We start from the raw sequence: 9,441 nt of genomic DNA on the forward strand, positions 1-9,441 counted from the left end.
AAAAAAAAAAAAAAAAAAAGAAAGAAAAAGAAAAGCAGGAATAGTGTGGTGTTTCTCTCTAGTGGGGTTGAGGGACTAAGGTGCTTATGATCAGGAAGGGACAGTGGGGACTTCTGGGTGCTGACAGTGTTCTGTTTCTTGACCCAGGTGGTGGTTACATTGAGTTCACTTTATGTTATTTATGAAAGTGTACATTTGTGTTTTATGCTTCCTCTGTATAAATATTAAATACATTTTTAAACACATTTTTTTTTTCTTTTTTTGAGACGGAGTTTCGCTCTTGTTACCCAGGCTGGAGTGCAATGGTGCGATCTCGGCCCACCGCAACCTCCGCCTCCTGGGTTCAAGCAATTCTCTTGCCTCAGCCTCCCGAGTAGCTGGGACTACAGGCATGTGCCACCATGCCCAGCTAGTTTTTATATTTTTAGTAGAGATGGGATTTCACCATGTTAACCATGTTAACCATGTTAACCAGATGGTCTCGATCTCTTGACCTCGCAATCCACCCGCCTCAGCCTCCCAAAGTGCTGGGATTATAGGCGTGAGCCACCGCACCCGGGCTGTAAACACATTTTTTAAAGAAGACTTGTATAGCCTTCTCTTCCAGAAAACCTGGCCAGACTACCACAGCTCTGGATCATCTCATTCCTCTAGAGAGCTCATAGAGCCCTGCTCCTGCGCCTGACCCTGAATGTGCCCCGCTTGTCTCCTCTCCCGGCTCAGGTGCAGCGGAACTGCTGCCTGACGCTCTGCAACTTCAGCATCCCCGAGGAGCTGGAATTCCAGTACCGCCGGGTCAACGAGCTCCTGCTCAGCATCCTCAACCCCACGCGGCAGGACGAGTCCATCCAGCGCATCGCCGTGCACCTGTGCAATGCCCTGGTCTGCCAGGTGGACAATGACCACAAGGAGGCCGTGGGCAAGATGGGCTTTGTCGTGGTACGTACAGGCAGGCTGCCCCCTTCCTCCTGAGCCTCACTGCTCTTCCCTACCCCTCCCCACCACTCCTTCACCCTGAGCAAGAGTCTTCGAGCAGGGCCTGGAGCTGGGAGTCAGGGGGAGGGAGGAGAGTGTGCTGAAGCATGAGGGATTTAGGCTAGACCAAAGGAAGAATTTCTTAATGCTGAACATTGCTGTTGGCCTCATAGATTTCTTCCACCTAGAGCACGCTGTCGTCCTCTCCCAGTCCCTGTGCTCATCCTGCTTTCATAAGCTCTGTAGGGAAAGATGCCATGCTGTCCTTCTGTCATCGTGTCCCCAGCACTTCCTGGCATGGGCCCTGGAGCCCCGTGGGGAGGTGATAAATACCACTGGTGAAAGGAAGGAAAGAATGACGAAGGAGCTCAAGAGCTTCTGTTCTCTTCTCATTTGATGGCTAGGGAAGCTCAAACCCCAGCGGGAAGGGCTGTGCTCAAAGTCAGAGAGGAGACACCCAAGGGCCAGGAATGGCACCCAGGCCTCCTGATGCCAAGTACCAAGGGGCTGAGGTGTGGATGCCTTCAAATAGCCTCCCCTAAAGATACGGAGACCTGATCTTGTCCAGACTCCTGAACTAGCCACGGTGTCTCTGAGCCTCCCCTCCATCTTGGGTTTGTGGTGGGGTAGGCGTTCCGGAGCCCTGGTACTCTAGCAGGTTCTTGTCTCTGCCTGCAGACCATGCTGAAGCTGATTCAGAAGAAGCTGCTGGACAAGATAGTAAGTTGAGTCTTCACGTAGCCATGCTGCCCTTTCTCCAGCCCGTGAGGGGCCTGGGCTGCCCCTGGAGGAGGTTCATGTTTTGTCAGGGGACCCCCTCCCCGGGCACTGGGAGCCTCAGCTGAGCCCTGCCCTGCCCTCACAGTGTGACCAGGTCATGGAGTTCTCCTGGAGTGCCCTGTGGAACATCACAGACGAAACTCCTGACAACTGCAAGATGTTCCTCAATTTCAATGGCATGAAGCTCTTCCTGGACTGCCTGAAGGTAGCGTCCACCTCCGGCAGCAGTAGCTGCCTCAGCTGCCTGCATGGCGCCTCTTCTGTCCCTGTGCTTCTCACCAGCCATATCTGCAGCACCTCTCACCCATACTTCCCGGAGAGGGGCAGTGGGGACAGACTCAGGCCCACCCACCCAGGATTTGCTGCAGACAGACACTCCAGACCCAGATGGCCTGGTGGGGCCCCCTGAGAGCCCCGGCTCCAAGGGAAAGCCTCTCCCTGTCTTCTCCACAGTGGCTTTCAGCCTGCCCACAGCTGGCTAGAACCCACCATGCCTTGTGCTGGACAGCATGTCTGTTCATCCTAAAACATATCCTCTGTATTCCTACTCTAATTTCTAGGAGGGTCCTTTAAACTAATATTCTGAGCTTTGGTGAACAGAACCATGTCTGTCCCATAGGTCAGATCTAATCAGCCCTCGTCTCTGTGGCAAGGAATCCCCACCTCTTTAATCTCTTCGTGTGTGCCCAGCACTGACTTAGGTGCATTGGAGGGTAGGAGGGTGGTAATATATACCCCCTCTTTGTCTAGTTGGCGTGGCCAGAAGTCCCTGAAACTTTTTGGTTAACAATGCCAGATACTAAGTCATTAACTACTAATTGATATGGCCCCATTGGCTCTCATTTTCCCAGGAATTCCCAGAGAAGCAGGAACTACATAGGAATATGCTAGGACTCTTGGGGAATGTGGCAGAAGTGAAGGAGCTGCGGCCTCAGCTAATGACTTCCCAGTTCATCAGCGTCTTCAGGTTTGTATTTTTCTTCCTTTCCCTTTTTGCCTTGGCTGCCAGGATGCTCAGAGCTCTAGTGTATGCTCAGTTGCACAATTGCTCTTAGCCTAGGTTTGCTATAAATATCATTTTCCGTTGATAATGTGGTTTTTTATTCATTCAGTCCTTCATAAGTGGTCCTTTTGCAGTTATATCTTAAATGACCTCAAATCTCTTTAGAATTAGTCTGGGTATAGACAATATTGGATAAAGAAATAAGTAGTACCTCTTGCTTCTAGTTTTAAGTTGGGGTCCTGCAGCTGGCATCGGAAGAGAAACTGGGGGAGTGGGACTCCATTTCTTGGTCTTTCTCCTGGCAGCAATCTGTTGGAAAGCAAGGCCGATGGGATCGAAGTTTCCTACAATGCCTGTGGCGTCCTCTCCCACATCATGTTTGATGGGCCCGAGGCCTGGGGCGTCTGTGAGCCCCAGCGCAAGGAGGTGGAGGAGCGCATGTGGGCCGCCATCCAGAGCTGGGACATCAACTCTCGGAGAAACATCAATTACAGGTGCGGGCAGGGCAGGGAGCAGGGATACAGTGTGGAATATGGGGTAAGTGCTGGGTAGGACGCTCATGCCATCAAGGTCTGCTCAGAGCTCCCGCCTTCCTTCTGGTCCTCTGTGGGGTTCTGTTCTCACTCACTGATGCATATTTGCAGACAGCACAGAGCATACATAAGGGCACCATCTCACCCATGCAGCTTGGAGCATTTGTCCTGCATGCCAACATCTGCATGTACCCAAGCCTGCTCTTTGCAAACCATTGATACCGACTTGTTTGTGGGGAGGGATGGGGGAGAAAACAGACGCACAACAGAAAACCATACAGGTGGGCCGAGGACAATAGCTCTCACCTATAATCCCAGCACTTTGGGAAGCCAAGACAGGAGGATCACTTAAGCCTAAGATTTCAAGACAGGCTTGGGCAACACAGTAAGACCTCCTCTTTACTAAAAATTTTTAAAAATCAGGCTGACCGTGGTGGCTCACACCTGTAATCCCAGCACTTTGGGAAGCCAAGGTGGGCAGATCACAAGGTCAGGAGTTCAAGACCAGCCTAGCCAATATGACAAAACCCCATCTCTACTAAAAATACAAAAATTAGCCAGGTGTGGTGGTGCACACCTGTAATCCCAGAAACTCAGGAAGCTGAGGCAGGAGAGTCACTTGGACTCAGGAGGTGGAGGTTGCAGTGAGTTCAGATCAAGCCACTGCACTCCAGCCTGGTGACAGAGCAAGACTCCATCTCAAAAAAAAAAAAAAAAAAAATCAGCCGTCATGATAGTGCACACCTGTAGTCCCACCTACTGGGGAGGCTGAGGCAGGAGGATGACTTGATCCCAGGAAGTCAAGGCTGCACTGAGCCTAGATTATGCCACTGCACTCCTGCCTGGGAGACAGAATGAGACTCCATTTCTTAAAAAAAAAAAGAAAAAGAAAAAAAAAAACAAAACAGGGCTGGGGCTGGGCGCGGTGGCTCACACCTGTAATCCCAGCACTTTGGGAGGCTGAGGCAGGCAGATCACCTGAGGTCAGGAGTTACAGACCAGCCTGGCCAACACAGTGAAAACCCTGTCTCTGCTAAAAATACAAAAATTAGCCAGGCATGGTGGTGGGCACTTGTAATCCCAGCCACTTGGGAGGCTGAGGCACGAGAATCACTTAAACCTGGGAGCCAGAGGTTACAGTGAGCCAAGATCTTGACATTGTACTCCAGCCTGGGTAACAGCAATACTCCATCTCAAAAGAAAGGAATCAAGAAGAAGGAAAAAAACAGGAATTGTTTATAATCTCACTCCCTGAAAGAGAACCCCTGTTGACATTTTGGTGTCTCTCCTTCCACAATGTTTCTGGGCATAGATTTCATTACTTGAAGTCAAGCTGGCATCAATTCCTACTGTATTGTGACTGAATGGCCAATCACCAGGCCTGGATCTCCTGCGTCATTTTAGGAAAGAGTCACTTTCTATGTGCCATCCTGTACAGATGGACATTTCACTTGAAAACCCATATTGGGTGCGTTGGAACCAAATTATTTTCTGTGTGCAAAAAAAGAAAAAGAAAAAAAGAAAACCCATATTGGGGCCGGGCACGGTGGCTCACACCTGTAATCTCAGTACTTTGGGAAGCCAAGGCAGGTGGATCATGAGGTCAGGAGTTCAAGACGAGCCTGGCCAACATGGTGAACCCTCACGTCTACTAAAAATAAAAAAAATAGCTGGGTACGGTGGTGGGCACCTGTAATCCCAGCTACTTGTGAGGCTGAGGCAGGAGAATTTTTTGAATCTGGGAGGCGGAGGTTGCAGTGAGCTGATATCCTGCCATTGCACTCCAGCCTGGGAGACAGACCAAGACTCCGTCTCAAAAAAAGAAAAAAAAAAAAAAAAGAAAACCCATATTGGGAGGAATGGGCTGACATTTACAGCCTTGCCATCGTGCCATAGTTTTTGGGAAGAAAGGGAGCAGAATGACTGGCCCAGAAGTTTTACACACACGTTTCAGGCTTTTGGACCATGACTCCAGGCTGGCCCACAAAAGGCCCTTGAAAGGAGAGCAGTCACAGGCCAGTCACCAGCTTGGACAATATAGTGAGACCTCACCTCTGCAAAAAAAAATTTTTTTTTGAGACAGAGTTTTGTGCTTTTGCCCAGACTGGAGTGCAATAGTGCAATCTTGGCTCGCTGAAACCTCTGCCTCCCAGGTTCAAGCCATTCTCCTGTCCCAGACTCTCGAGTAGCTGGCACTACAGGTACACGCTGCCATGCCTGGCTAATTTTTTGTATTTTAGTAGAGATGGGGATTCACCATGTTGCCCAGGCTAGTCTTGAACTCCCGAACACAGGCAATCCACCTGCCTCGGCCTCCCAAAGTGCTAGGATTACAGGCGTGAGCCACCACGCCTGACCAAAAAAAAAAAATTTTTTTTTCGAGACACAGTTTTGCTCTGTTGCCCAGGCTGGAGTACGGTGGCGCGATCTTGGCTCACTGCAACCTCTATGTTCTGGGTTCAAGGGATTCTCCTGCCTAAGCCTCCCAAGAAGCTGGGGACTACAGGCACATGCTACCATGCCCAGCTAATTTTTTTTTTTGTATTTTTAGTAGAGACAGGTGGTGCACACCTGTAGTCCCGGCTCCTTAGGAGGCTGAGGTGGGAGGAGCACTTGCACAGCCTAGAAGATCAAAGTCTCAGTGAGCCAAGATTGAGACACTGCACTCCAGCCTCGGCAGCAGGGCGAGACCTTGTATCACAAAACAAAACAAAATGCCAGGCATGGTGGCTCACACCTGTAATCCCAGTACTTTGGGAGGCCGAGGCAGGTGGATCATTTGAGATCAGGAGTTCGGACCAAACTGGCCAACGTAGTGAAACTCCGCCTCTACTAAAAATACAAAAATTTGCCAGGCATGGTGGTGGTTCATGCCTGTAGTCCCAGCTAATCAAGAGGCTGAGGCAGGAGAATCGCTTGAACCCAGGAAGCAGAAGTTGCAGTGAGCGGAGATCGCGCCACTGCACTCCAGCATGGGCAACTGAACAAAACTCCATCTCAAAAAAAAAAAAAAAGCAGTCACATGTGCTTCTGTTCTCAGGGTGCCTCTCCCCTCTTCCCCCCAGGCTGCGTCTGCTCTATGCTGAGGTCTCCAGCTTTCTTGTCCCCCTACTCTGGGTCCCTTCTGCCTCCTTCACATGCTTATGCCTTTATCCTTTCTCCAAGGGAGCCTCATCGTGCAGTCTGCCAGTGTCATGCAGGGCCTGCTGCCCCTTCTCCTTGGCATCCTGCCAGCCTGTCATGGTCACTAGGATTCTCCAGCAGGGGAAAACCTCAGACTAGAAAAGACATACTCCCCCACCCCAGCATCCACAGTGACCTTGATTTCTCTTCCTGCAGGTCATTTGAACCAATTCTGCGCCTCCTTCCCCAGGGAATCTCTCCTGTCAGCCAGCACTGGGCAACCTGGGCTCTGTACAACCTCGTATCTGTCTACCGTGAGTGCCAACTTGTCCTGGGTTCAGACACTCATCCAGCTGAAAGCAGATGTGCCCTCAGGGAGTCTGTAGTCCAGGAACGGAACATTAATTGCTGCTGCCAGCTTTTGTTCCTCAGAGCAGAGCCCTCCACTTTCCAGCATTTGTGGGATACCCAGCTTAATGGGCAACTCCTGTCTCATCACCAGAAGCAGGCCTGGCAAAGGAAATACCTGTGCAGAGTTCCCAGCCAGCTTTCTTAATGCTTCCTGCTTCCATATGCAGAAACCGTCCAAAATCTCCATGCCAGTTGGGCACAGTGGTGCACACTAGCTGTTCAGGAGGCTAAGACAGGTGAATTGCCTGAGGTCTGGAGTTTCCAGCTGCAATGAACTATGATCATGCCTGTGAATAGCCACTGCACTCCAGCCTGGGCAACACAGTGAGACCCCCATCTCCAAAAATAAAATAAAAGTCTCCATGCTTTCTGCATGAAAAAAATACCATACCACCAGCTGATTCCAACCTGGCAGGTCACCAGAATCAGCTGGTAAAAATACAGATAAATCTTGGTCCTTGGATCTGTTGAAAAAGAATATCCAGGGACAGGGCTTAGAAATCTATATTTTTACAGAAACTTCTCAAAGGATCACCATCTTTAGGAGCCACTGGTTTCACTGGTTTGGGTGACATTTTCCATAGTATGAGCACTGGAAGCCAGGCTCAGTGGCTCATGCCTATATTTTCAGAACTTTGGGAGGCCGAGTTGGGAGGACTGCTTGAGCCCAGGAGGTTGAGACTAGCATAGGCAACATGGTGAGACCCTGTCTCTGCTTTAAAAAAAAAATTAGGCTGAGTGCAGCAGCTTATGCCTGTAATCCTAGCATACCAGGAGGCTGAGGTGGGTGGATCACTTGAGGGTAAGAGTTTGAGACCAGCCTGGCCAACATAGCGAAACCTTGTCTCTACTAAAAATACAAAAATTAGCCAGGTGTGATGGCACGTGCCTGTAGTCACAGCTACTAGGGAGGAGGCAGAGGTTGCAGTGAGCTGAGATCACGCCACTACACTCTAGCCTGGGTGACAGAGTGAGACTCCATCTCAAAATATATGTATATGTATATGTGTGTATATACATTATATATATATATATATATACACACACACACATAATTATATATATATATATGTATATTTTGGGCCACTGTAGCCCACACCTATAATCCCAGCACTTTGGGAGGCCAAGGCAGGCAGAGTCACCTGAGGTCAGTCACCAGCCTGGCCAACATGGTGAAACCCCATCTCTACTAAAAATACAAAAAAATCAGCTGGATGTGGTGGTACGCACCTGTAATCCCAGCCGTTCTGGAGGCTGAGACATGAGAACCACTTGAACCCAGGAGGCAGAGGTTACAGTGAGCCGAGATTGCACCACTGCACTCCAGCCTGGGTGACAGAGTGAGACTCTATCTCAAAAACTCTCTCTATATATTTAAAAAAAAAAAAAAGAATGAGCTGAGCTCTGGAAATAAATGCAACTTCAAACCAAGGACTCACCTCTCGCTTCCCCTACATGGACGTAGAACTCCCACCCATGGGGCTGGGCACACATCACTTGCCCCTATTTCTAGCACTGTCCCCACCAAGACCTGTGTCTTTACACCCCTGAAACCAGGATACAGACAGGGTGGGTTTCTGGGCCTCAGGGTGATAAGAAGACCCATCCTGATCCTCTGCTGTCTACTCCTATTCCACAGCGGACAAGTACTGCCCTCTACTGATCAAAGAAGGAGGGATGCCCCTTCTGAGGGACATAATAAAGATGGCGACCGCACGGCAGGAGACCAAGGAAATGGCCCGGTAAGAGACAAGCAGTGTGTTTCTGCCTGGAACCTTGATTTGGGGGAGTAACGACACAGTAGGGGCCCTCTGGAAGTTAGGAATGGCTGAAATTTCCAGGGCAGCTTGGGGTTGAGTGTGGAGGTGGACAGTGTATTGATGTCCAGCTGAGTCCTCTCTAAATGTCATCTCGGCCACAATATGGCTGGAAACTAGATGACCAAGCTCTGAATGGAGCATCAGGGCCCTCATTTGTAAGCTTAGTTTCCTTTTATTTCCAACAAATTCCATCTCCTCTCATCAATGGGCATTAGCAAGTCAGGTTTGAACTTTTCACTATTTTTGGCCAAAGACATTCCCACTAAAGAAGGGACACAGTGTGGTAAAATACATTCTAGAGATAAGATGAGGCAGAGTGCAAGTGAGTTTTCTGAATGTGAAGGTCACAAACATGGTGGAGTCTCGGCCTTCCGTGGCTGTGTGGCTTTCACTGCAGCCTCTAAAATGTTACTGCCTCCATTTCTCAGGACACAAGAGACTCAGGGATGCCATGTGTCCAGATTGGCAAGAATGACCTTGTTTTCTCTAGGATTCATTCTAGAAGGGAGAACAGTCAAGCTGACCCCAGTATACTTTTGTCATGGCTCTGAACTTGGTATAGAGGAAAAGGTCACATGGAGGACGGGCCAGGAACTCAGAGGCTACTCAGACACCACTTCCTGGGCCAGGGGAGGGAAGTGTCAGCTGGTTCTGCTATTTTTTTTTTTTTTTTTTTTTTTTTTTGGGGGGTTTTTTTTTTTTTTTTTGTTTTTTGAGACGGAGTTTCGCCCTTGTTACCCAGGCTGGAGTGCAATGGCGCGATCTCAGCTCACCGCAACCTCCGCCTCCTGGGTTC

General features: G+C 49.6%; 1 protein-coding gene across 5 annotated transcripts in view; it reads left to right on the top strand.

The window, feature by feature from the left end:
* ZER1 (zyg-11 related cell cycle regulator) overlaps positions 1–9,441 on the top strand; it is a 42,547-nt gene that overhangs the window by 27,502 nt on the left and 5,604 nt on the right. For all 5 annotated transcript variants that reach the window (XM_017499161.1, XM_037728073.1, XM_017499160.2 and 2 more), the window contains exons 9-15: positions 724–939; positions 1,654–1,695; positions 1,841–1,960; positions 2,607–2,722; positions 3,064–3,252; positions 6,631–6,728; positions 8,465–8,567. In XM_017499161.1, coding sequence (XP_017354650.1) covers positions 724–939; positions 1,654–1,695; positions 1,841–1,960; positions 2,607–2,722; positions 3,064–3,252; positions 6,631–6,728; positions 8,465–8,567 — 884 coding nt within the window. The remainder of the gene's footprint in view (positions 1–723; positions 940–1,653; positions 1,696–1,840; positions 1,961–2,606; positions 2,723–3,063; positions 3,253–6,630; positions 6,729–8,464; positions 8,568–9,441) is intronic.

Source organism: Cebus imitator, unplaced genomic scaffold, assembly GCF_001604975.1.
Source record: "Cebus imitator isolate Cc_AM_T3 unplaced genomic scaffold, Cebus_imitator-1.0 Scaffold254, whole genome shotgun sequence".
NCBI lineage: Eukaryota > Metazoa > Chordata > Mammalia > Primates > Cebidae > Cebus > Cebus imitator.